This window comes from Capra hircus, chromosome 1 (assembly GCF_001704415.2).
Source record: "Capra hircus breed San Clemente chromosome 1, ASM170441v1, whole genome shotgun sequence".
In the NCBI taxonomy this organism is placed as follows: Eukaryota; Metazoa; Chordata; class Mammalia; order Artiodactyla; family Bovidae; genus Capra; species Capra hircus.
In genome coordinates this window covers 108,263,256-108,290,226 of record NC_030808.1, presented here as the reverse complement: position 1 = coordinate 108,290,226, position 26,971 = coordinate 108,263,256, and the positions used below count along the sequence as shown (strand labels likewise).

The following is a 26,971-nucleotide window of genomic DNA, read 5'->3' as shown; positions in this document are numbered from 1 at the left end:
GTCCGGCCCACCGAGTACCACGCCCACTCACAGGAGCGTAGCCCTGCGTGATCTGCCGCGGCGTCACGTGAGCGGCTGCGGTCACGTGAGCACAGTTTGCTCTGGGCTCCGGCATCGGCTTCCTCCTGGAGTTGCACTCGCTGTCATCTCTCGGTCTCCCGCGGGCTCGATGGAGGACGAGGATGAGGAAGCGAGGGCGCTGCTGCCAGGCGGCTCGGACGAGGCGGGCAGAGAAACCCGGGCTGCCCCCGCTGCCTCCGGGGCGCTGCAGGCCCTCTGCGACCCCAGTCGCCTAGCGCACCGGCTTGTGGTTCTGTTGCTGATGTGCTTCCTTGGCTTCGGTGAGCCGGCCGGCCTGGTGGGGTGGGACTGGTAATCAAGGAATTCCAGACTGTCTCGGAGTTGCGCTGAACTCCTAGGTCCTCCCGCTCTTCCCCCACCACCTTCGCGACCCCATTCAAGCCTGTTGCTGGCTCTTCAGTGTCCCGAAGGTGGGGGGTCAAGGGACTGAGCCGAGCGACTTTTGTCCCACTCATTTGCTCTCGCAAGAAGTTCCAAAAGCTAGCAATTTGCCTTCTGGGGCTATAGATACGAGAGAATCCTTAGATGTCAAGGTTCCTCTCATGACACTTTGTTTAGAGGGAATTCAGAAAGATGTAATCCCCTCCCCCAAAGAAGCCTCCAAAAATACTTTAAAGTATTTAAAGAATACTTTAAATATTTTGATTGAAGAATTCGTTGGCAGTCGTTTATGTATCTCTTCCTCTTTGGTAGAAGGTATGAGTGTGTCTTGTTGATTGCTTCAGTGGGTAGATGTATTCTCGTACTCCTCCCCTCTGCTAATCTGAAGCAATCCTACTGGACTGGACTTGTGCTGTTTGGTTTCAGTTACGAAATTTGGTGACTGTGAAAGCAGTTTCTGGAGATTTTAAAATATCTGCTTATTATGTCCCAGCAACTAATTTTTCCAGTAACATTCTGTGTCAGTATCAGCTTGGTGTGAAAGTAATAATGTATTTTTCGTGGACTTGCTGGATTTGGTGTAATCAACAGGTTTATGGTGGTTACCTTTCTGCTACTGCTGGAATATATAAGTAGGCATGGAGGCTGCTTTGTGCTTTAGTTTCTTTGCATCTCCTTTTATTTCCCCTTCTTTTCACTTTGTGGAAAGATGGTGCCCATTCATTAACTTTGAAGCCTGACATTGATATTCCTTTGATAAGATATGATTCCTTTGACATTGATATGCCATTAAAACAGGATTCATAAAGTTCTGAGTTTAGGAACAAAAAGCAAGAACAACACAAAATACTTAAAATTGCCCCTACTTTAACAATTTATTTTTAGTGATTTTTATGTTTACCTTCAGTGGGTTTCAGAAGCCAGAGTCATAACTTTTCTAACGACAATTTTATTTCTTTTGAACTGGTTGTTTCTCCTGTATGCTTCTAGATGGAGTTAGTGGAGAAACAGAGGCAGCATTATCTCCTGGCTTATCAAAACTCTGTTGATTTTATTACTGTAAAAAGTCCAACCTCTCTCCACTTCTTTCTGACCCTCCAGAAGATGTTACTATGTTTTAATTTAACCTTTTAGAACTCTATTTTATTTTTCTTCATTCCTGGCTGTGTATCTGCTGAGTTATTTGATCTTGGATATACTGTTTGTGAAATAAGAATTCTTATTTTGAAAACAGATCTAGTCAGAGTAGTTAAACTCCATTCCTGTGTGCTCAAGTGGTGGCTTTAGGTAACATTACTAGGAAACTACTGAGGATGTTTTGACATTTGTGTGTGTGTGTGTGTGTGTGTGTGTGTGTGTGTGTGGGTGTGGGTGTGGGTAGCTTTAAGGAAAATATAGCTGTTTCATGAAGATGCTAATAAAACAATAGACATAGGAAACAGGATGAAAGTGAGGTGGAAAAGGGTCTTCCCTGGTGGCTCATCTGGTAAAGAATCCTCCTGCAATGTGGGAGACCTGGGTTTGATCCCTGGGTTGGCAAGATCCCCTGTAGAAGGGAATGGCAACCCACTCCAGCATTCTGGCCTGGAGAACTCCATGGACTGTATAGTCCATGGGGTGGCAAAGAGTCAGACACAGCTAAGTGACTTTCACTTTCAAGGTGGAAAAACAGTTGTTGATTAACTTCTTAATCCAGGTTCCCAGTATTTGCTGTGTATGGAGGCTAATAATTTGTAAATCGCTTGGTATGTTTTCTCTGGGTTATTTGGCTGCAACTTAGAAAGTATTAGTGGACAAGGAAGCAGTCCAAAAAGTTTCCAGTTTCTTTGAGTCCCTAGTATAAACATTTAAAATCACCATTGGAGTAGTAACTGCAACTTGAAACTTTTATATGGAAAGTATTACTAAAAAGAAATTTGCCTTTCCTTTTTCTAGGCAGCTACTTTTGCTATGATAATCCTGCTGCCCTTCAGATTCAAGTTAAACGGGTAAGTTGACTTTTCACCTGTTTCTTTTGTTGTCTCTGGAGCAGATATATAGCTGAAGCATCATCTCTCAGATCGCATGGTCCGAAACATTGTCTAATGAATCCATTTGAACATCTGTTGTCACCAAATCTGTGTAGGCAAGGAGTATTCTTGACTTGGAATGAGTGGCCACAAAGAATTCACTTATGGCACTTATGACTTAGTCTTGTTTCATGCCTTAGATAAATAACTACTATTTCCACAGTGCAGCCCAAAAAGTATTGCAAATTTTTGTTGGCATTTCTCTCTCCCACTGTGTAATCATCAGAATGACAGATGATTTGGTAAGAGAGCATTTTGCTTTCTTAAATATGTTATTGTTATTTCATTTTTAAAATGTGGATACTGATTCCAGAGGATTGTCTGTGTCAGTATTTTTGATATTTACAGTTTCCTATGTATTTAGATTTTTTTCTTTTGTAAGTTTTTTTTTTTTTTTTTTTTACATTTAGATAAGGAGAAACAACACAGATTGGCCCTTCACATTCTAGAATGAGTGAGAAAGACCAAGAATTAGTGAGGTAGGGGGAAAGGATATGCTAAAGATTGTTCTTTTTCATGTGGGTGAAGCCCCACAGCAGGTAGTACACAGGGAATAGAAAGGTAGAAGATACAGCAGATGTAGGCAGAGGTGATCCCTATAGTGCAAGAGCTGATGGATGCTGAACCCCACGAAGCCTCTGAAATGACTGCAGACTCAAGAAGTTCCCAGGTGTGACCGTTTTTCTGGAGGTAGAGGCGAAAGCTGTTAGTAACAGTAAATGATTAAGAAATGCCTCCACTACCAGAAAGAATGTTTTGACTGTTAGTTGCTACATTTAACTGCTTTGAAAAAAATCGTTTTGTTTTCTTTCCGTATAGGATATGCAGGTGAATACCACGAAATTCATGCTGCTGTATGCCTGGTATTCTTGGCCCAATGTAGTTTTGTGTTTCTTTGGTGGCTTTTTGATAGACCGAGTATTTGGAATACGGTAAGCTTGGGAAAAATCTCACTTATGGGTAAAGATGATTATTAAGAAAACACAAAACTAGATTAAGTATTTCTAGAAAGAACTGAATAAACTTTTATATTGAGTGTGTGAATCTGCATTTGTTTGTGTGTGTGTGTGTGTGATTTTGGTTTTTGAAACTTGGTTGGTATTTTAGTTAAATGCTGCTCATGGCATATGGTAACTCAGTTATCTAAAGGTAAATTATGCCCTCACTTGGAATCAGCAAGCCAGGTCTGATTTCTGTTGCTGCTACTTGCTCAGCTTCTTAGTTCTTCTGAGCTGTTCCTAGATTCCTGAGCCTCAGTTTTCTCATTGGTAAAATATGGATAGTATTTCCTGCCTTGCAAGGTGGTTATAAGGATTGAGGGAGATAGATGCACAGTATTTGGCAAGTATTTACTGTTTACCTCTCCCAGCCCCAGTGAGATTTTCTCTTCTGCCTTTCTTTAGGCATTAAACTCTTTGTGACCACAGTTAGATGCTGAGGAAGGCATCAGATTATTAGCTTTGTCAGTCTTCATCCTGATGATTGTGTGCTGTTTGTGGAGACTTTAGGAGGGATGTAGTCTGGAATATTTTCAGAAGGCAGAGGGCAAAATGACGATGGGCTTTCCAGCCCTGTGTGGTGAAAAAGAATTGAAGAAACTATATGTGTTTAAGCTTGGGGACTAACTTTTAAACTCTCTATGAGTGTATAAAGGAGGACTTTAATTTGCTTTGTCTAAAGGGGTAGAATTTGCTTGAACTTGAAGGAAACAGATGCCATTTATGTGTGATGAAGATTTTGCTTGATCAGGATAACAGGAGAGGCCATGAGTTACTTTGGGAAAACTTTCAGTAGACTGTGGTATGACCATTTCACAAGGATTTTTGGAGGGACGTGGATTTCAGAAAGATGGTTTACTCATATAATCTTCAATTACTCTCCTAATACTGGTATTTTATTACTCTGGGGAAACATAAATGAGCTATTCAGAGTATGGAATGTTAGAGTAAGGAGATTTATATCATTTCTCATGGTCCCTGTTTTTCCTTTTAAAAATAGCTTTTAGTTATACAGAATTAATGGAGAAGGCAATGGCAACCCACTCTAGTACTCTTGCCTGGAAAATCCCATGGATGACGGAGCCTGGTGGGCTGCCGTCTATCAGGTCGCACAGAGTTGGACACGACTGAAGCAACTTAGCAGCAGCAGCATACAGAATTAAAACAACTTAAAATTATTTAATATAGAATTCCTTGGAATCAACCCTAAACTCAGTAAAAAATTTGTGAAGAATGTCCATTTTTAAATGGGAACCCTGGGAACTTCTTGAACATTATTTAACAAGTTTTGTTTAAGAGATGATAGTGGCTTAAACATGCCTTTACCAAAGCCTCTGGAATCCCTTTGGGATTAGAGACCTCTATGGATTAGCATTCAGCCTAGGAAAGCTGCTGATTTCAGAGGCCAACTAGAACCTCATTTTTCTTCCTTAGGAGGGAATGCAGAAGAGTCTCAAGAAATCCAAAGTGAATTATTACTGAAGGATTTGGTGATAAACTCTTAATTCACTCTCTCTCTCTTTTTCTAACAGATGGGGCACCATCATTTTTAGTTGCTTTGTTTGCGTTGGGCAGGTAAGACAAATTGTTCACTGATTCACTGTGAACGCTGTCTCTTGAATTCTTGTCTACTTCACCAGCATGGATGTGTTTGGTGAAAGCCTAACTTAAGTAAGCAGAGTTCACAAATGCCCATGCGACATAATGCACAGTCCATTTTAAGCCTTGAGACAAATGAACATTGATACTTAAATTTCACAGATTTACTAAGAAGAAACACTAAAATCATTGTAGAAGTTGTGTTTCATCATATGTTACTTATTTTGGATTCCTTGAATTTTCTTTTTCATTGATCCTACATTATATTCCATGTTATAGGTTGTTTTTGCCCTGGGTGGAATATTTAATGCTTTTTGGCTGATGGAATTGGGAAGGTTTGTGTTTGGGTAAGTTATGCATAGTTTAATTTGTCTTAACAAATTACTGTTTTGGGGGCTTCCCAGGTGGCTCAGTGGTAAAAAATCCACCTGCAGTATAGGAGAATTGCAGGAGATATGGGTTTGGTCCCTGGGTGGGGATGATCCTCTGGAGGTGGAAATGGCAACCCACTCCAGTATTCTTGCCTGGAAAATTGCATGGGCAGAGGAGCCTAGTGGGCTATAGTCCATGGAGCAAAGCATTGGACACGACTGAGTGACTGAACACACGCACACATTACTGTTCATCAATTTATTAAAGATTTGCCAGAATATTTTATTGTATCTTCTGGAGAATTACTTCAAATCCTTGAAATCTACCTCTCTTTCTCTTTCTTTCTCTCTCTCTATATGTGTGTGTGTGCACATATATACACACACGGACACATACAACTGCTCAATTGTCGTCTTAATTTTCCTTTCCAGTAAGCAACAATTTTGAGTGGTAATAGTTAACTCTGTATAGGGTTTGAATATTAAATAGTTTTCCAGAGATGATGTTTTTCTTTGGTGTTTTGCTTTTCTGTTGTATTGAAGACTGTGATTTAAACCTCATGTAGAGAAGTATAGACTGTCAATTTCTAGCTTGGTGATTAATGGACATTTTGCTGCTTCTTATTGGTAATGTGTAGGTCCTTTTGAATCATGTTGAAAAGACTTTAATGAGCAGATTACTAAAAGACCAATAGCTGTCAATGAATTTCAGTGTCTCTTCTATAAGCTCATTCTCAATTCAGCCTTGGGCTTCCTGCCTGGAGGGATGCAGACAACCTAACTTACGCTTTTTACAGGTACCAGGGACATGTAGTCATAGGTGACACATCCCCAAAAGTGCTCTAAGTGAGGTAGAAGGGAAAAATGGTTTATTAAAATGTGAAAGGGACTCAGAGATAGATGTGTGATCAGAAATGGCCATCCATATAGGATTTGGATTCATAGAAGAGGGGAAATATATTTAGATGAGGACAGTGGCGAGGAGGACTCAGTGTTTGGATGCAGAGAAGAGGAGTCTCTTACCTGTAGGTCAATATTTAGAACCTGCAGAAGGAAAATTAAAATCTGGAAAGTAGGAGAATGTCAAATATGGAAGATACTGGCCTAAAAAGTGTGAATCTATGTGTTTTCACAAAGTATGGACCACTCTTCCCAGATGAACATTTTACACAGCGTAGATGATGTGGTAGCTCGAACTCCGTTTATTGCCAGGCAGGGTTGTCATTGCAGTATATTAAATTACCTGTACTTAGCAGTATAAAACTATTAAACGCAGGTTTGTGTGCCTGATGCACAGTAAGGTACAGTGAAATGTAGGCGTTTAGAGCAGAGAGAGGTATATTGCAGAGCTATGCAAGGAGACAAGGTGGCTCATGCCCTAAAAAGCTTCATGCTCCTGGAAGGGTTTTGGCAAAGCATTTTAAAAGACAGATGAAGTGAGGATGTCTCAGGATACCTGATCAGCTCATGCACAGTTCTGTTATTGGCTGATGATGGGTGGTGGTGATGGGAGGAGTAGGGTGGTGTCACAGAGGTTAGCTGTATCAGCCCTTAGGCTCCCTGAGGCCTGGGCTGTGTGCTCATGGTCATCAAGTAGGTCTTCCTTTTGGTGGGGCCAGTTTTCACATCTGCATCACAACTCAGGAAATTCGTACCAAATACTGTTATCTGTGTACTTCAGAGAGGAGCTGCAGCAGAGGATATGGGCAAAGGCCTGTCCCAGGAAGGCCCCATAGATCCTGGTCGGTTACAAAACCACCCTTACATCGTGGACTTCGTGGGTCAGGAATTCGGACTGGGTACAGTGTGGACAGTGTGTCTGCACCTGACACCTGGAGCCTGAACCGGGGTGACTTGAGGACTGGCAGTGCTGACTAGAGCACCTACACGTGGCCTCTCTGTGTGGCTTGGCTTTCTCATAGTGTGGTGGACTCAGGGTGCTTGGCCTTCTTACACAGTGGCTCAGGATTCTAAGTGTGAACGTTTGCGTGGAAAGGCAGATACCCCCTTTTCTATCCCAGCCCCACCTCCACCACCTTCTACTCCTTGAAGCAATCACAAGTCCATCTAGATTCAGAGGAGGGGCATAGACACTACCTCTTGACAGGAGGAGTGTCAAAATTTTACACCTGCTGCATTGCTAACTGTGGTATTTCTTTTAAAAGCTGTGACTTTTCTTTCCTTGTTTTAGGATTGGTGGGGAGTCCTTAGCAGTTGCCCAGAATACATACGCTGTGAGCTGGTTTAAAGGCAAAGAGTTAAACTTGGTGTTTGGACTCCAGCTTAGCATGGCGAGAATTGTAAGTATGACATAACAAAGCCAAATAGGAAGCAAAAGATTGACTCTTGTAACCCTGTCTTAAAGATCACAGGATGAAATATAACTGTGTATAAGTTGTGTTGATTTTTTATATACTTTTCTAGACCATAATGTAGCATTTACCTTTAGTGAAGGCATTTCTAATCTTATTTCACCCAAGAGGAAGCAGTTTCAAATGCTAATTGAGCATTCGTTAGTTCAGAGATTCTGAGCATTGGGACAGACGGATCACAGAGTTTTTATTCTTTACCCATTTTCAGCATTACTGCAGTGAAGGTCTGTATGTATGGTCATCCCGGCTCTGCTTGCACATTTCTAGTGATAAGAAGCTCTGACTCATCTACTACAGTTAACTTTTTGTTTTTTAAACAGATTCTCAGGGTCGTGTCCCTTTATAAAAAGCATCCAAATACATTATTATTATTATTTATTTGGCTGCCCTGGGTCTTAGTTGTGGCATATGGGTTCTTTACTTGCAGCACGTGAACTCTTAAGTTGCAGCATGTGGATCTTAGTTCCCCAGCCAGGGATTGAACCTGGGTCCCCTGTATTGGGAGCATGGAGTCTTAGCCACTGGACTACCAGGGAAGTTCCAACTACAATCAACTTAGTGACGCTCAGTCTCCCATAGAGATGAGATATGCCTGCACAAGTAGCTTTTACTGGTTGTTGGACTTTTGCCTTCTAGTGAGTGTTTATTTTCTCTCAGGCACTAGCATTTTGCTTACAAAGACAGATCTGAGGGTCTTGGTCAGACATACTCATTTCCTGTGCTTGTCTAAACCATGTGGCCTGGGTTTCAGTTCCCTGACTGTGGTGCTCCTGCCTCTCTGGACTTCACTGTGGTTGGTCATGCTTCTTCCAGCATTTGGAACCTGGAAATGATCATGGTGTTTCATGATAGATGGTCTGGTAGAGGGTACCCAGGGGAGCAACATTCAGTTCAGTTCGGTCACTCAGTCATGTCCGACTCTTTGCGACCCCATGAATTGCAGCATGCCAGGCCTCCCTGTCCATCACCAACTCCGGGAGTTCACTCAGACTCACGTCCATCGAGTCGGTGATGCCATCCAGCTGTCTCATCCTCTGTCGTCCCCTTCTCCTCCTGCCCCCAATCCCTCCCAGCATCGGAGTCTTTTCCAATGAGTCAACTCTTCGCATGAGGTGGCCAAAGTACTGGAGCTTCAGCTTTAGCATCATTCCTTCCAAAGAAATCCCAGAGCTGATCTCCTTCAGAATGGACTGGTTGGATCTCCTTGCAGTCCAAGGGACTCTCAAGAGTCTTCTCCAGCATCACAGTTCAAAAGCATCAATTCTTCAGTGCTCAGCCTTCTTCACAGTCCAACTCTCACATCCATACATGACCACTGGAAAAACCATAGCCTTGACTAGATGGACCTTTGTTGGCAAAGTAATGTCTCTGCTTTTGAATATGCTATCTAGGTTGGTCATAACTTTCCTTCCAAGGAGTAAGCGTCTTTTAATTTCATGGCTGCAGTCACCATCTGCAGTGATTTTGGAGCCCCCCAAAGTTAAGTCTGATACTGTTTCCACTGTTTACCCATCTATTTGCCATGAAGTGATGGGACCAAAGGCCATGATCTTCATTTTCTGAATGTTGAGCTTTAAGCCAACTTTTTCACTCTCCTCTTTCACTTTCATCAAGAGGCTCTTTAGTTCCTTTTCACTTTCTGCCATAAGGGTGGTGTCATCTTCATATCTGAGGTTATTGATATTTCTCCTGGCAATCTTGATTCCAGCTGTGCTTCTTCCAGCCCAGCATTTCTCATGATATACTCTGCATATAAGTTAAATAAGCAGGGTGACAATATACAGCCTTGACGCACTCATTTTCCTATTTGGAACCAGTCTGTTGTTCCATGTCCAGTTCTAACTGTTGCTTCCTGACCTGCATATAGGTTTCTCCAGAGGCAGGTCAGGTGGTCTGGTATTCCTTTCAGAATTTCCTGGTATCTCTTTCAGAATTTTCCACAGTTAATTGTGATCCACACAGTCAAAGGCTTTGGCAAGTTGTTATAAACTCAACCTGGAAGGTGCTTTGGCTGTCCCAAACCCTGTTAGGTTTTTTTTCTCATGAACTTCCATGAATAGAGGTTTTTAAAAAGATTCTTGCCATTAAAAGTCAAGATTTTAAAGACTGTAAATGGCATGAAAATCCTTGGAACATAGTCTTAGGGAAGAAATCCAGTACAAAAAAATGAAGTACAAATGAAATATTTTTAATGTAATACTTCATTTTATGAGATATATTACATATATGTGTGTCGTATGTATATAAAACATTTCTAATTTTTGTACGCGTAGGCTTTTTCTAGTTTTCCAACATTATAAATAGAGCTGTTATGCAGCAACACTCTAAAACTTGTCTGTATCTCTGATTGTTTCCTGAGGCTAGATTGCTTGGAATGGAATTATTACTGAGTCAGAGGGTTTGTTTGGGTTTCTTAGGACTGTTGAGACATATTTCCACCTTATCTTTTCAGAGATGTTTCTGTCTCTGTCTTTGGGATATGAGAGGATCCTTCTTATTGTAGCTTTGATAGTGGAGGCTATTATTTTTAAAAAGTCATTTTGTCAATTGGATAGGAAACACCCAAATATTATTTTAATTTTTTCTGTTTGATAACTTCCATGTTTTCTAAATTTTATCCACAGAGACATTGTGGGTGCTTCATAATGTATTTTGTGCAAATCAAGACATGTCTATAGCAGTTGGTGGATCTCATCATCCAGTAACTCCTAAAAGAAGGAAATAGGAGCAGTTGAGCAAGACTCATTCTCAGTGATGCCATTGTGATTACTAGTGATCTTCAGGTTCTTTTGTTTGTGGTCACAAACTAGTTAATAATCCATTCACCTTCGTCCTGAGGAGCCCTAAGTTTCTCAAAAGGTGTCTCAGGGGCTTCTGTGATGCAGGGCTCATCGGATGGTAAGGGACCTGAGCTGGACGTGGAATGAAACAGAGCTCAGGCAGCCACCTCTGCAACAACGAGGGTGGCTCGGCTCTGGTCTGGATGGTGTATTTAGGGTCCTTGTGAGACGCGTGAGGCCAGAGGAGTCCATCACAGAGCCGCTGGGATAGATGGAGGTTCAGTCTTTTTTGTGTGTTTCTCGTGTCCCTGCACTTACTCAGAAGGATCGTGGAGGTTCTGGCTTTACCTCGTCATGATTTTTTTGTTGGCTGAGTTGGGAGTTTGTCTAATTTTAGACACTTAGGCTGTTACCATTACCCTTCACGCAGTGGACTTCTCACTTCTATTATTTTTCATGCCTTACCTGGGGTTGGAAGTCCAGCGGCCTTTTGGTTCTTCTTTGTTACTTTTAAAATTTCCTTATTTTGAGAAATATTTATTGAGTACTTGCTAAGCCAGGTCACGTTAGGCATTTTAAATTTAAAGGGTTATTAAGACAACAAGTCTTTGAGAGGCTTGTGTTTTTGATGATATTGAGGAAAGTTTCCGGTAGGTCTTCATTTATACCTTCATGCTCATCTGAGTAGTGCCACTGGCTACCGTTTTGTGAGAAATAGCCATTTGTGCCATTTGTGCAATTTGCTGTGAGAATCTGGTTGAGGACCCATTCATTTCTCAATCTCCAGTGTCTGACCTTAGCAGTAGTGTTAGAACACTTCCTTGATTTCTTCTCTTGGCTTCAAGGACCCTACAGTCTCATCGTTTTCTTCTTGCTCCTGTGCCTCTTTCGCTGCGTCCATCTCAGTCTTCTCAACCTGTAATGTGGGCTGGGTTGTTGGACACCTCATTTCTTTTGACACTTAACTTCCTTGGTAATCGTATCTGGTTTTGAAGTTTTAAATAGCATATCTTTGCTCCTGAAGTTGTATTGTCCAGGCCTTTCCTTTGAATTCCATCCCTTATGTGTAGCTTTCTCACTGACATTTCCATGTTGATGTCTCGTAGGCGTATCAGACTCAACACAGCCAAAGCCCAGTTCTTGCTATTCCACCTACCATCACCCAAACCAGCTCATGCTAAAGGTTTCTCATCTTCATTTATGAGCAGCTCTTATCTTCCAGTTTCTCAGGCAAAAACCTTGATGTCACTGTGAGCCACTCCTTACCACTTGCTCAACTCTCCACATATTTTCCAGCGGCAAATCCTGTCAGCTTTACCATCAGAATGTATCTGTAATCTGATCGCTTCTCACTGTGTCCTCTGCCAGTCTCCCCAGTTCCAGACCATCATCTCTCTTCTTCATTACGGCAGCATCCCCCAGGCAATGTCCTGGCTTCCGTGTCATCCTCACTTGTAGGGTGTTTTGAGTATAGCAGCCAGAGTGAGTCTGTTAAAATGTAAGGGATTGTACCAGTTCTCTACTTAGAATCCCACTGGCTTCCCATCTCATACAGTAAAAGCCAGAAGTTCTTTTGTTACCAGTAGCCTTCCCCCCAGTTCCTCCCTGAGGACCTCATCTCTTCCTGTCTCTCCTTTACAGACACTGCTCTAGACTCTGTGCTCTTTGCCCTGGGCACGCCGGGTGGCCTCCCTCCCGGGGCCAGGTCACTGGCTGTTCTCTGATCTGGAATGCTGTGCTTTTCCCTGGGGCGGTCTGACAGCTTCCTTTAAGTTCTTAATCCACAGTCACATTCTCAGCAAGGTGTCCACCCCTTTCTGTTGTCCTTCCATGCTTTATTTGTTCCTTGTTATTTAAGGAAACATGTATTGCTATTTGATATGGGCTTCCCAGGTAGCTCAGTGGTAAAGAATCAGTCTGCAATGCAAGAGACTTGTAGGACACTCGGGTTCAATGCCTGGGTTGGGAAGATCCCCTGGAAAAGGAAATGGCAACCCACTCTAGTAAGCTTGCCTGGGAAATCCCATGGACAGAGGAGCCTGGCAGGGTACAGTCCATGGGGCCACAGAGAGTCAGACACGACTGAGCATTCTGCGCCAAGGACAATCAGGATGAATTTTTCCCCCAGATGTCACTATCAGGAAAAGCTGTGCTTTTTCTGAGCCAGAGTTTATTATTGTCTTGGGCACCCTGTAAATTTTGTAACTTGTGTTTTATTTTTGTTTGGGTTACTAGGAAGTTCTAGATGTACTGTGCTGTTTTGAATACTAGCATTTTCTATAAATTGCTATTTTTGTGTAGTAATCTTAGCTGTGGCTTTATCTTAGGTTGTTACTTTTCCTTTTAGTGTTTTTTTTTTTTAAATTATCTGTTGTTTAATGATCCCTATTATACCTATTTCTCTAAGCTACTCACATCTTTTTTTTTTTTTCAAGCAGGACAGATACAAATGAAAATTACGATGATTTTTTTTTCCTTTCTCTTCCAGGGAAGCACAGTAAACATGAACCTCATGGGATGGCTGTATTCTAAGGTTGAAGCTTCCTTGGGTTCTGCTGGTCACACAACCCTTGGGGTCACACTTATGATCGGTTAGTGAAAGCTCAAGTCCCACGTTTTGTCTCTTTTGAAAGCTTGTTACGCAAAGTGGCGTGACAGAGAGGGAAACCCGGGTTAGACCCCTTGGTTATAGTTGTGTCTGCACAGTTCACTAGGTCTTGGACCTAATTAGACGCAGTGAACATAGAAACATCATTCATCCCATTTGTTTTTTTCCCCACTTTCTTCAGATGAGGATCTTGTCCCACGTGTGCTTCAGTGTTGTTGTGAAGAGCAAGTGAGAGTATCTGTGAGAACTCTGAAAGCAGTCAGGGAGTTTATACCTCCCTGTAAGGTGTTCATTAATAGTCTGAAGCAAAAGGGAGAATCGTTCCCTTTGATCAAATTCAGTTTGCTTATGGAACTTAGATTTTGTAGATGTCAGAGGTGATAGGATGTGATTAGAAACCTACCAGGCTGGGAGCCCAGGTCTGGATTCTGGTCCTGACTTATCTTTGACAAGGAAGTTAACCTCCATGTCTTAGTTTTCTGTGAAAGTGTGGCTGTTTGACTAAGCCATATGATCACTTCTGGCTCCAAGCTCTGTTGGCTAAGGCTGGGTTGTGCTGGTTGCCAGCTGGGTCAGTGAGAAGCGGCTGAGGCTCTCTGGACTCAGCAGCTGTGCTCCTCTGTGTGGTAAATTTGTCTAACCGAGCCCCATGGGGTGTGGAGAACTGCTTGCAGAGCCCTAGGGAGACTTGTGGGTGGCGAGCTGCAGGCTCTGTACCATCTTTCATTCCTTATAATTCCTTCATACAGGTGGGTAAAGGGAGGACTGGGCTGTGCTTAGTTGCTCAGTCATGTCTGACTCTTTGCAACCGCATGGACTGTAGCCTCCGCCAGGCTCCTCTGTCCATGGAGATCCAGTCAAGAATACTGGAATGGGTTGCTATATCCTCTTCCAGGGGATCTTCCTGATGCAGGGATCAAACCCAGGTCTCCCTCATTGCAGGCAGATTCTTTACGATCTGAGCCACCAGGGAAGCCCAAGAATACTGGAGTGGTTAGCCTATCCCTTCTCCAGGGGATCTTCTCAACCCAGGAATTGAACTGGGGGGCAGTGAGAGGTAATGCTAGACAGGCAGCTTGTTTCTAGAGACCCCTCCTCCCTTCCCTTCCCTCTCAAATCCTTTGTCTCTCAAAAGCTTTTTCTTACTCGCAAATGCTCTTCAATATTCCTTCTGGTTCCCTTCACGATGGAGAATTCGAGAATAAATTTTAAAGAATTTTAGAGCCAGGAAGGATCTGTGCCATCAAGTCAAAACTTCTTATTTTACAGATGGGAAAATTGAAGCTCAGAGAGGTTAAATTCCTTGCCCAAGATCAATCAGCTTGTTAGTGCCAGAAGCAGAACCCATGTCTCCTGACTCTGCAGTCTTTCATATTATGTCGTATTGCATCAGCCAATTAAAGATTCATTAGCTTTACTAAACTTCTGTTTATTAAAATCTTGAGAAGTGTAAACTTTCTTCACTCTCTGTCCTGATTCACTTTAATGATATGAGTCAGCATCGGTGAGTAATGCTGACTGCACAGAGGAGAGAGTGAGTGGGCTGTGCTGTGGTGCCCTTGGGGCCACCACGAGGTGGGGGCAAGGGTTAGACTTCAGAAGGGGTCAGAAGAAACTTGAGCTGGTGCCCTTGGGGCCACCACGGGGTGGGGACAGGGGTAGACTTGGAAAGGGGTCAGAAGAAACTTGAGCTGGTGCCCTTGGGGTTGCCACGGGGTGGGAGTGGGGGTTAGACTGGGAAGGGGTCAGAAGGAACATGAGCCGATCATAGGATCAGACTTTGCTTTTGCAATTCTATCCTCTTCCCCTGCTTCCATCAATAATGGGTGCTTAGACTGAATTAAGAAATTTGGGCTAATAGCTGGTCATCAGCTTTCTTTAATCTGTATTCTGATTATAAGACTAGACTAGTTCTTTCAAGCCTTTTCCTTCTAAATCTCCAGCCTTCTACTGGGAAATAATTAATGTATAGTAACAGCAACTGTTATGTGTCGAGTGCTTCCCATATTCACTTCTTTTCCTTCTGTCCTGATTTAGTAATTATAATTTTTTCATATATGCGTCCAGATGCCATCCCTTTCCGTGGCTAAGTTTTCTGCTGTTAATATAATGTGCTGCCTTTGAGGAACCTTCAGTTTGGTTCTCTAAAAACTCTCTCTCTCTTTTTTTAATAGGGGGTATAACGTGCATTCTTTCACTTGTCTGTGCCTTGGCCCTTGCTTACTTGGATCAGAGAGCGGAACGAATCCTTCATAAAGAACAAGGAAAAACAGGTTAGTCTGAATGCAAGAAAACTTAGGCTTTTGGGAATTATGGCCTTTTTGAGATAATTTACAGTGAGGTAAGTTCTTAATAGTAATGTTGTAAACCCAGCGAAGCTTATTAATACATGCTTATTAAATCTTTTTCTTCCACTTAAAATTTTTTTAAATTTTATACTGATGTATATTCAGTTTAAATCTTTTATTTCCAAATCTATTTCCACTTGTCTAAAGTTTTGGATACATTTTTTTTTCCCCTGTAAGTAGTTTTGGCAGAATTTACCTTCTTGATTGTACTTTGTATATTTGCAAAGTGATAAGTGTTCTGGAGGAGAGGAAGAAGGTAGATACTAATCTGAGATTTTATATTTTTCTATTGTCTTTTAAAATTATCCCCAAGCTGTGTTCTAGTAATTTACTGAGAAAAGTTTTTTTTTTTTTTTTAACTGAACTGCAAAAGTTAATCAGGTGATAAAAGAAAAAGAATCTTGACTTAGAAATGCAGAATTGCACTGACAGCATCTTTCTTTTCTCCTCTCAGGTGAAGTGATCAAGTTAACTGACGTGAAGGACTTCTCCTTACCCCTGTGGCTTATATTTATCATCTGTGTCTGCTACTATGTCGCCATCTTCCCTTTCATTGGACTTGGAAAGTAAGTAATTTCTAGCCTTCCATTTTTGTTGGCTAAATTATAATGAGAATTTAATCATATAAGTGTAAATTTTTAAGCTGTAAATTTTGCTTCTCTGGTGGTTAGTATGTTCATAGAAATTGTTGTACATCCTGGGATGCAACTGTTTTTCTTAGCTTGAGGTTTGTTTGCTCAGTCACTCAGTTGTGTCCGACTCTTTTTGGACTCTGTGGACTGTAGTCCGCCAAGCTCCTCTGTCTGTGGGATTATCCAGGCAAGAATACTGTAGTGGGTTGCCATGCCCTCCTCCAGGGGATCATCCTGACCTAGGGAGAAAACACACTTCTCTTGCATCTCCTGCATTGACAGGCAGATTCTTTTCTGCGGAGCCACCCAGGAAGCTGAAGCTTAAGGTTTAGTATTGGTTTAATACTTGTATCAGGTTTTTGAGGAAATACCTAAGTACAGTTTTTGATTCATGATACTGATTTATTTTAATGCTTGATTTTGGATTTGTATTCTTTGTTTCCTCTTTATTCTTTTGCTAGGAAGTCTCTTACTGAGAATGGAGACAGTGCATTAGCTCATAGTGACAAGGCACATCTCCATTTGTTAGAACTGCAGTTCTACCAGACTCAAATTCAGGGTTTAAATCAAATTCTTTGCTTTATCTCCTACCTCCTCTATGTTTCTGTAGCCACCTACTTAAACAGAGTGGGCTTCCTCTGTGGCTCAGCTGGTAAAGAATCTGCCTGCAATGCAGGAGACCTGGGTTCTATCCCTGGGTTGGATCCCTGGGTTGGGAAGATCCCCTGGAGAAGGGAAAGGCTACCCATTCCAGTATTCTGGCCTGGAGAATTCCATGAACTGTATAGTCCGTGGGGTTGCAGAGAGTCAGACACGACTGACCGATTTTCACTGTCACTTAAACAGAGCAGTGTGTGAGTGTGTGTTTGTGGAGAAACATCTTTGTAATCATAATCCTTAAATTCAGTCTTTCATTTTACAGTTTGAGAGGGGAACCTTACGCATTATTTAGCAAAGGACGCATCCAGTGTTACTTTTAAGGAAAAGAAGCCATCTTGGTTTCATATAGTAATACATTTGGGTTTCTGAAAATTTGTGTGTATTATTTTCTGTATAAGTAAAAGAGGAAAAATTAGGCATCAGTGTATGTTCTTTAGTTGGTGAAGTACATACATAAATACTAAAGCTTTAGCCAGTTGCTCGAAGATGAATATCAAATAAGATGGGAAAACAATTTAGAAAGAAGGGGAAGTTGACTATTTTGTTCAGTATTATTTTGCTTTTATTTTTACAAAAACAGAATAGTTATCTCTAAAGGGTTTATTTTTTTTCCTCCCCCCTCTCTCTCTTTTAGAGTTTTCTTTACAGAGAAATTTGGATTTTCCTCCCAGGCAGCCAGTGCTATTAACAGGTATTCCATTAATTCTGGAAATGCTTACTGTGTGCTTAGTGTGGGTCTGTAATTATAACCCCATGTTAGAGCCAGAAAGACTTATGTGAGCTAACGTCTATGGTGTGAAACCAAGTCTGTCTTGGGTCTTGATCCTGAAAATGGCCATCTTTACATTAATGGAAAACCAGAAATATCTTTATATTTCTATTTACTGATGACCATTTTAGAAGAATGTTAAATGAGCTAGGAATTTTAGAATTAAGGACTTTTGGATTTTTTTCTTGTTTTTTTGCTGTGATATCTTTTATTAAATATCTTTTGTATTTTCTGGGCAGTATCGTATATGTAATATCAGCTCCCATGTCCCCAATATTTGGGCTTCTGGTGGATAAAACAGGAAAGAACCTCATCTGGGTTTTGTGTGCAGTGGTGACCACACTTGCTTCCCACATCATGCTGGCCTTCACACTGTGGAACCCCTGGATTGCTATGGTAATGTGGCTGCTGACACTCAGGGGCTCAGGGAGGACTGTACAGCATGTAGCAGAAGCCGTGCTTGGCTCTTCTGATCCCAGTGCTCATGATAGTGGGGAAAACAATGAGTTGATTTCAGTTTCCACAGGATAACTATTTGTAAAGCATATAAATAATAGTTATTAATACATAAAGTCTTTTTGATTTCATTTGGCTGTATAATACTCATTGTTAATGGAGAATTTGAAATAAAATAATCGTATAAAAGCCAAAATGCCTATTAGTTCCATTTATTTTTCATTAAGAGAAGTCATTCCATCATTTAGCCCAGTATCTATGATTTTACATTTTTTGTTCTTTGACTCTAAGTAGGTCAAAGAGTAGTGATGAATTCATCAAGTTTTTGTTATTATTCATCAAAAATGTCATTTTTTAAGACCACAGGCTGAAGTGCTATATTTCTTAACTGTTAATAAAAGAATATTGTGAATATATATATTTGTGCCCTTGGTGAGAAATCTGTGGGATGGATTCCTAGAAATAGAAATGCTAGAGCAGAGGTTTTGCACATTGAACATCTTGGTGGATGCTGTGAAACCTCTTCTGTAATAACTTTCTACCCATTTAGAACTTTACCAATAATATATGAATTTTTTTTTTTTATTAATAGTGTCCTTGCTATGTTGGACACTGGCATTGTTTTAATTGTTGCCAATTTGATAGGGATAAATGATGAGTGATCTCATTTTAACTTAAATCATAACGTCTCTTCTTTAATTGGAGAAAAAGTTAGCAGTAGGTGCTGTTTAACGAACAGTGGTTGTTACTGGTTCTGTGCTTGGCTCTCTAGATGGGTGGTGATGACCCAGAGGTAAGATAATAGACTACTGGCATAATGTTCCCATGATTGCTTAATTTGTAATTCCTAATGAATACTGGAAAATTAGCTTTCCTGAGACATTGGTAATGACTTTTTGCAAATTAGCTTTATTTTCTTACTTGGTGTATTTTGTCACTGGAGGAATACTGTTAGAGAGCGGTCAGGACCTTTCTGTATTGAATGTGAATTTTTAGCCTAATTATTTTGTAACGCAATTTGTGTGGATATGCATGTGTTAGTTATTATGTCACTGTTGCTAATCTGCATCAAAGGAAAAATCACCTTTTGGTAAATATAAGAGTTGTTACTCTTTTCTGTGTTGCTTTCTGTAGTGTCTCCTGGGACTCTCCTACTCATTACTTGCCTGTGCCTTGTGGCCAATGGTGGCGTTTGTAGTTCCTGAACATCAACTGGGAACTGCATATGGCTTGTAAGTGTTTGCACATGGATCATATAATGTCTCTCCCTGCTGTATCGATTTAAAATCCAGACCTCTTGAATCTAGTCATCTTCAGGCTTTTGGGACAGCTCTGAACCTCGAAATAACCAGAAAAGTCCGTTAATCTATTTGTGTTATTATTGTGGCAGAAAAATGCACCAAGTCTCTAATAGGAGAATTAGCGATAAGCCATCCTGTAAAAGGGCATTGCTTGCTGACCATCCTGCTGCCTGTTTATCTGTAGACTTCTCAGTGAGACGCTGCGTTCCTGTCGTCTCTGGTGGAAAAGGCCAAAGGGGGGAACCACATCTATGGTTGGCATTCGCTTAGCCTTTTGTCTCCTTCAGCAGGAAAGTGTCATGTTCATCCTGCCCTTGCTGAGGCAGATTCCCTTACCTGTGAGCCTAAAGTTAAGAAGTGGAAACAGTCATGGGAAAAAAAAAAAAAATCTAATCAGATCATTCCTGGTTGAAAACATCTCTTAGCATTAATAATATGTGGTTTATAGATACGGTTATTTATAGTGACTTGCTTTTTGTGTATGATGACTTTAGAATTGATATATATATTTTTTGATTTCTTAAATTGTAGCATGCAGTCCATTCAGAATCTTGGGTTGGCGGTCATTTCCATCATTGCTGGAATGATCTTGGATACTCGGGGATACTTGTTTTTAGAAGTTTTCTTCATTGCCTGTGTTTCCTGTAAGTGCGCCACCTGGCAACATTTAGTTTCTTCTGATATGTGGCAGAATGTCCTTGTTTATTGGAGAAGGAGATGGCAGCCTGCTCCAGTATTCTTGCCTGGAGAATCCCATGGACAGAAGAACCTGAAGGGGCCCTGGAGGGCTACAGTCCATGCAGTTGCAGAATCAGACATGACTGAAGTGACTTAGCATGCACACGTTGTCATTTATACTTCTAGGTTTTTGTTATTGTTCTTTTCCTCGCTTTTAAAAACCAAATCCCTAAAGTGTTGCACTCAGATTTGCCTAATTCTTAGCCTGTGCATCTGTTTTCCAGCTAGTGATTTTTTTTTTTTTTGGTATTATTAATTCTTTTTGATCTCTCAGGTTTTAAAATTATTTTTAATTGGAGATAATTGTTTTACAATGTTTTGTTGGTTTCTGCCGTATGGCTGTGTGAATCACCCATACGTATACATATGTCCCCTCCCCCTTGAACCTCCTTCCCCTAAAACCCACAGAGCATGAGGCTGAGCTCCCTGTGTTCCTACTCCAACTAGTGACTTTTTAGTTCTGTGAAGATTCATTGGCACTTTTCAGAAGATTCCTATCCTTAAAGGTAGCAACAGAATCTACTTTCTATTCTTTTCTAAATATTTGTGTTTTTTTTTTTACTGGTAAAAGTTATGTTATATATTTTTAATTACGGTGCAAAGAAGAATGTAGTACAGATATATGTTACAGCGTGAATGAACATTAAAAACATTCTCAGTGAAAAAGTTACACAGAAAAAGTCACCCAGATCCTATACTCATCTTGTCTGTTTCATAAAGACTTAAATTTTTTTTTTTTTTTTTTTTAAAAACAACACTTTCCCCTTTAGAGTAGAACTATTTGAAGGTCCTGAGTATGTCCCTAGTGTGAAGGTGTGGACATTAGTGTGGCTTGGGGCTGAGCACTCATGGTTTATTCATTAGTCTGTTTTGAATTATTTTTATTGTTGGTCCTGTTATTTAATTTTACCAATAAATCATTTATTTAAATCAATAAAATGATTTATTGAAAACTGCAAACATAAATCAGTATTTTTCCACTAATGTGGTCACCTTACACATAAATTGTGTTCATCTGAAGAAAATGTCACATAACATAGCAAGATGTCTTTTATACTTCAGTAAGTTGTATTTACAATGGTATACTTCAGTGATAATTTTATCTGACTTCATTTACAGGAATAAAGACTACTTAAACTGTGGTATTTGCAGATGATTGCTATGACTAGCCTGAATGCATTTTATTATCTCAAAATTAGCAGAAATTAGCACATCACATTTTAAAAATATATTATTTCTTGTTAAATAGTGGGCTGTATATGAATTAATGGATTTCCCTGGTTTGGTGGCTCAGATGGTAAAGAATCCACCCATCTTCCAGATCCCTGAGTTGGGAAGATCTCATGGAGAAGGAAATGGCAACCCACTCCAGCATTCTTGCCTGGGAAATCCCATGAGCAGATGAGCCAGGCGGGCTACATACAGTCCATGGGGTTGCAATTATGATTACATAGGAACCACTGGGGAAAAGTACATGTTTTTAAGGACGCTATGTTCTTTTCCCTTCCAGTGTCACTTTTATCTGTCGTCTTACTCTACATGGTGAATCGTGCCCAAGGTAAGAGAAATTGAGGTATCTTCTTAAATTAATTTATTTTTTAATCGAAGGATAATTGCTTTACAGAATTTTATTGTTTTCTGCCAAATATCAACCACAATGGACAATTGTTTGGGGCCCCTGGATTGTCTCCATGCCCCTGTAGAGGCCAGTGCTTTAGTTCATGTAATAACATTCTGTTTATAGTGTTGAAACACATTTTCCTTCATAGCATATAATTATGCATTCTGGACCTTCACATTTATTTATTAAAATTGTTATGTTCTTGCTGGTCAGTTCAGTTTGTTTTGTGTTAGATGTTATTTTTATATTATCATAAAGAAGTATGACTTTTAAAAAAAGTAACCTGAAGTCCTTCCTATATACTTCCTTTAAAGTATAATTGTGAGGACTGTTTTAGCCTGTGTCTTATATTTTTAAAAAATGAGAAGTAAACACATTTATGGCTGAAGTTCGCATTTTAAGGTTGAAAGTGTTTGATACTTTCATGTGAATGAGAAGTTACAGATGTTTTTCATTTGCTTATATTTGTTTTTGTATTTTTTTGTCCTTAATAAAATTTTTATATTACCTTTATTAATTTTTCTAAACTGGCTTGCCCCCAAGGGTTGTCATGTATTTAAAAAGATGAGTATATATGATGTTTAAATAATTTTAGGTCATGTCTTTAAATGTCTCTTAATTTTTACTACTTATTAATAGTACAGTGTCCCAAAACCTTGAGCAATACATAAGTCCAAATTTCTTAAAAAATGCTAACATTAAGGAGTGGTTGTTTGTATCATATAAGGGTTCTTAAAAAACACTTTTTCCGCCTTGGGAAGTTTTCAGGAGATAAACTATTTGTCACCTTCCATAGATTTTTTTGTTACTTTAAGATGTATGTGTGCACATGCACATTGGCATGTGAATGTTTGAACTTTACTTCTGATAGTTACATTGAAAAAATTTCACACTCGTATGTATTTTAGGTGGGAACCTGAATTATTCTGCGAAAAAAAGGGAAGAAGTGAAACTTTCTCATGAAGAGTAAGTATTGAAAGAGAAAAGTCTTTATTTTGAAAATCTTGAAGCATTAGTAGTTCATTTTAAGATTGGGTTTAGACTTTTAAGAAATTAGTCTCTTGAGTTTTGAGAGCTAACAATTATCTTTGGGACTACTGTAACATAATTCTTGTTTATACTAGAAAATTTTTAAAGGGTGGATATCAAAGGTTAAAATGAAGGGAATAAAAAGCAAATTGGGCTTTAGCTTTCCTTCTGAGAGGAGAGAGAGAGAGGCCTGCAGTATTTGTAATTTATTGGGGGAAAGGGCTTTCTCCTCACTTCTGTGCTAGGCTTATCCTTTCATTCTTTCTCGTATTTTCTTTTTCTTAACTAATTGTTGTTGTTCCGTTGTTCAGTCCTGTCTCTTTGTGATGGTTGAGATAATCTTGTATTATCTAGTTGAGATAAGCTAGTTGACATTAACTAGTTAAGATAATCTTTTATTTCCTCCTGGTACTAACATGCTATTCTGTATTCTCTTACTTGGAACAGATTAAAGTATATAGTGTGGAACTTAAGTTAAATCAGTTTTTTCCATGAGTGTACGCTGAACCATAGTAGTAATTCTATTTTTTTTTAAACTTTTTATTTTATACTGGCATATAGCCAATTAACAATGTTGTGATAGTTTCAGGTGAACAGTGAAGGGACCTAGCCATAAATATACAAGCATCCCTTCTCTTTTAAGCCCCCATCTCATCCAGGCTGCCGCCTAACACTGAGCAGAGTTTGATGTGCTATGCAGTAGTTCCTTGTTGGTTACCCATCTTAAACACAGGCGTGTGTACCCGTTCATCCCAAACTCCCTAACTGTCCCTACCCACCCCAGCAGCTATGTTTGTTTTCTATGTCTGTGAGTTTCTCTGTGTCCTGTAAGTTCATTTGCATAATTTCTTTTTAGATTCCACATATAAGGGATGTCATACAGTGCTTCTCTTTCTCTGTCTGACCTACTTCACTCAGCATGACACACTCTAGTTCCATCCTTGTTGCTGAAAATGGCGTTATTTCATTCCTTTTAATGACTGAGTATTATTCCATTGTATATGTGTACCACATCTGCTTTATCCATTCTTCTGTCAATGGACATTTAGGTTGCTTCCATGTCTTGGCTATTGTAAGCAATGCTGCAGTGATCATTGGGGTGCATGTATCCTTTTGGATCATGTTTTTCTCTGGATATATGCCCAGGAGTGGGATTGCAGGGTCATATGGTAGCTCTGTTTTTCGTTTTTTTAAAAGGTATCTGCATATTGATCTCCATAGTGGCTATACCAATTTACATTCCCACCAACAGTATAGGAGGGTTCCCTTCTCTCCACACCCTCCCCAGTATTTATTGTTGGTGGATTTTTTGATGATAGCCATTCTGGTGGGTGTGAGATGATGTCTCATTGTAGTTTTGATTTGCATTTCTCTCATAATTATCGATATTGATAATTATCAGTGTTGAATATCTTTTCATGCACCTAATGGCCATCTGTATGTCTTCTTCGGAGAACTGTCTGTTTAGGTCTCCTGCCCATGTTTTGATTGGGTTGTTTGTTTTGATGCTGTTAAGCATCATAAGCTGTTTGTAAATTTTGGAGACTAATCGCTTTCCAGTCACATCATTTGCAAATACTTTCTCCTGATGATTCTTTTTCTTGTTATTTCTAGTTTTTTAGATATTGAATTTTTTATGATTTAAAAAATTTACTTGTAAATATATACCATGTACGTTTTATGAATTTTGAGTAGGCTGAAATAGGATAGAACAAGGCTGTGTTTTCTGGAGATTGATTCTTGGTTGTCTCAAATTCCTTTTTTTTCTGGCCATACCTTGAGGCTTATGGGATCTTAGTTCCCCAACCAGGGATTGAACCTAGGGCCTCAACAGTGAAAGTGTGGAGTCTTAACCAGTGGACTGCCAGGGAACTCCCTCAAATTCCCTTTTAACATGGTAATGCTACTTCTGTAAATAGTTGTTGTTAAAATCATATTTTAGAAGGATTTTTAAAGTCAGAGATACTCAACATTGCCATATGTTAAGTAAACAAAAGGTGAAAATGCAAATATATCCTAATTTTATTCAAGAAAAAGTATGCAGGCATATGTATTTCTTAAATCCATTGCTTGTATATAATGGAAAAAAGGCTGAAAGAAAAATCCCCAAATATTACCAATTCCATTTGAATGGTAGGGTTAGAAGAGTTTATTTTTTTTCTTGGCTTTTGTATATTTTCTGAATTTTCTACATTGATCCTGTGTTACTTTTATGGTCAAAAGGAGTGAAAAGATTATCCAGCAAAATGTGTAACTTAATACCTGACACTGCATGTTTTTTATAGTGGTTATGGTTTTCATTTTCTAATGATAGGGTTTTGTGGGTTTTTCTCCTTCCCTTTTTTGATAATGTATTATATTGTGTTTTACAGATGAGAAGTTTAAATGACTGTGTCATGAGAATGGGCTGCACACATCATTGGTTTGAAAACCTCCATTTTTTTTTTTTAATTTAGAGTTTAGTCAGGAAAAATAATAATTTGGAGAGATTTTATATTTATATTTTTAATATACCTATTCAAAAGCATAACTGTGAGGACTGTGTCTTCTGTATTGCTGAAAAATTCTGCTTTGGAATAGATTTATCAGTGGTGAAGTTTACAAAATTGCACCTGGTACATGCAGGTGATTTTGAGTAAGGACAGTAAATAATGGAAATCTTTGGATATTGTATTGACATAATTTTCACAAAATCTATCTTAAGGATTTGGCCCTTTTTTTTTTAACCTTAAAAAAAAAGCTTTTGAAGTGATTGAAAGGATGTTTTATATAGAATAAATAATGGCATTTTAATAGGCATTCCCTTTTGTAATAGGGGATATTTGAAAGATACTTTTGTGAAGTCTCATTTCCACATATAACAGATTCTGTTCTCTCTTTAGTTATGAGAGGTTGCTGACCCTTTTGAGCTTCTATATTTCTCTGTTACTGAGAACCCTAATCCCTTAGGGACATGATTTTGTGGTACAAACTTTCTGTATGATTTTTCCTAAAGTCCAGTTAATTACTAAAAGTTACATAACTATAAATTATGATAATTGTATATCTACACAGATAAATAAAAGCGCTGCAAAAGAAATACTTGATGTCTTTAACTTTTGACTTAAAAAAATTAAAATACTGATTTTTAACTCTAATTTATGGGGAAAATTATTTCTATAAAAAGAAAGTATGTTGGAATATGGAAAATTTGCCTAGTTACTGTCATTTAAAGATTATGGGAGTAGTTTTTTCCTCCAGAGTAGGACCTTAAGTAACATTTATGTCTTTTGCATTAAATAAAATATGGATATGAAAATTTTCTGTCAAACTGAAATACTCTTTAGCTTACCTGGTGGTCAGATAGTTAAGAATCTGCCTGCAGTGCAGGAGACACACATTCAGTCCCTGGGTCAGGAAGAATCCCTGGAGAAGGAAATGGTCATTTACTCCAGTATTCTTACCTGGATAATCCCATGGACAGAGGAGCCTGGTGGGCTACATTGTCCATAGGAATTTCAAAGAGTCAGACACAACTGAGCAATTAACACTGGTCTTGTCATATTATATATTAAAGTCAAGGAATTTTTTTGTATCGCATTCTCTGGACATGCAGATATTTTAGACAACATTTAACATATTTAGCTGATTATATTGTTTGATGTACATGGCATAACATTGTAAGTTTAAAATTCCTAGAACAGCTTGAAAGTGTATTACTTAGGGTAAGTTTATTTCTTCAGCACATCCGTTTTTCTGGTTTATTGTATCATTACTCAGTTGTTATTTCTTTAGGCTTTGACTGCTATGTGACCATTCTAGTCTATGGCTACTGAAAGTTGGCCTTACCAGTTGGGAAAAGCTGCACTGGGGCTTAGATTTCTGTTGTAAATTCTGTGAAACCAGGTTGTAAAGAATCTTGGATAAAATAGTCTTAAGAAAAGGGAGCAGCATGGACAGAGCCCCTGAGAAGGGATGGAACATGACCAATTAAAAAAAACAAACAAATGTAAGCTGCTCACTGCAGCTGAGGCACAGAGGAAGTGTAAGGTGGCTGCGAGACCACACACGCCCTGCACAGCAGCAGACTTGCCTTCTTTGCAGAGTCTGGTTCAGTTTCCCAAGGAAAATCCGATTATTGTCCAGATTCTGTGTCTTACCATGTTCAGGCAGTTTTTA

The 26,971-nt window shown here is 39.5% G+C and overlaps 1 protein-coding gene across 2 annotated transcripts; it reads left to right on the top strand.

Annotated features, from left to right (window-relative positions):
• On the top strand, nt 1-25,948 carry MFSD1 (major facilitator superfamily domain containing 1). Of its 2 annotated transcripts, none has more exons than XM_005675389.2 (16): nt 1-341; nt 2,398-2,450; nt 3,351-3,463; nt 5,062-5,104; nt 5,408-5,475; nt 7,691-7,799; nt 13,140-13,242; nt 15,434-15,532; nt 16,062-16,173; nt 17,534-17,590; nt 17,908-18,064; nt 19,259-19,356; nt 19,957-20,069; nt 21,674-21,721; nt 22,693-22,750; nt 25,186-25,948. In XM_005675389.2, exons 1-16 carry the CDS (start codon nt 170-172, stop codon nt 25,187-25,189), a joined length of 1,407 nt encoding a protein of 468 aa, XP_005675446.1. In that variant the 5' UTR covers nt 1-169; the 3' UTR covers nt 25,190-25,948. The 2 variants fall into 2 exon arrangements, with proteins under 2 accessions (XP_005675446.1, XP_013820548.1); XM_013965094.2 differs by having other exon boundaries at nt 229-341; nt 3,351-3,359; nt 25,186-25,894.

What these genes read in the sequence shown, in the direction of transcription:
- MFSD1 (XM_005675389.2), top strand. Translation starts at nt 170, where the DNA reads ATGGAGGACGAGGATGAGGAAGCGAGGGCGCTGCTGCCAGGCGGCTCG. An exon ending in TTGGGAAGGTTTGTGTTTGG is followed by an intron (nt 5,476 to 7,690) that starts GTAAGTTATGCA and finishes TCCTTGTTTTAG; the next exon opens with GATTGGTGGGGAGTCCTTAG. An exon ending in AGCTTAGCATGGCGAGAATT is followed by an intron (nt 7,800 to 13,139) that starts GTAAGTATGACA and finishes TTTCTCTTCCAG; the next exon opens with GGAAGCACAGTAAACATGAA.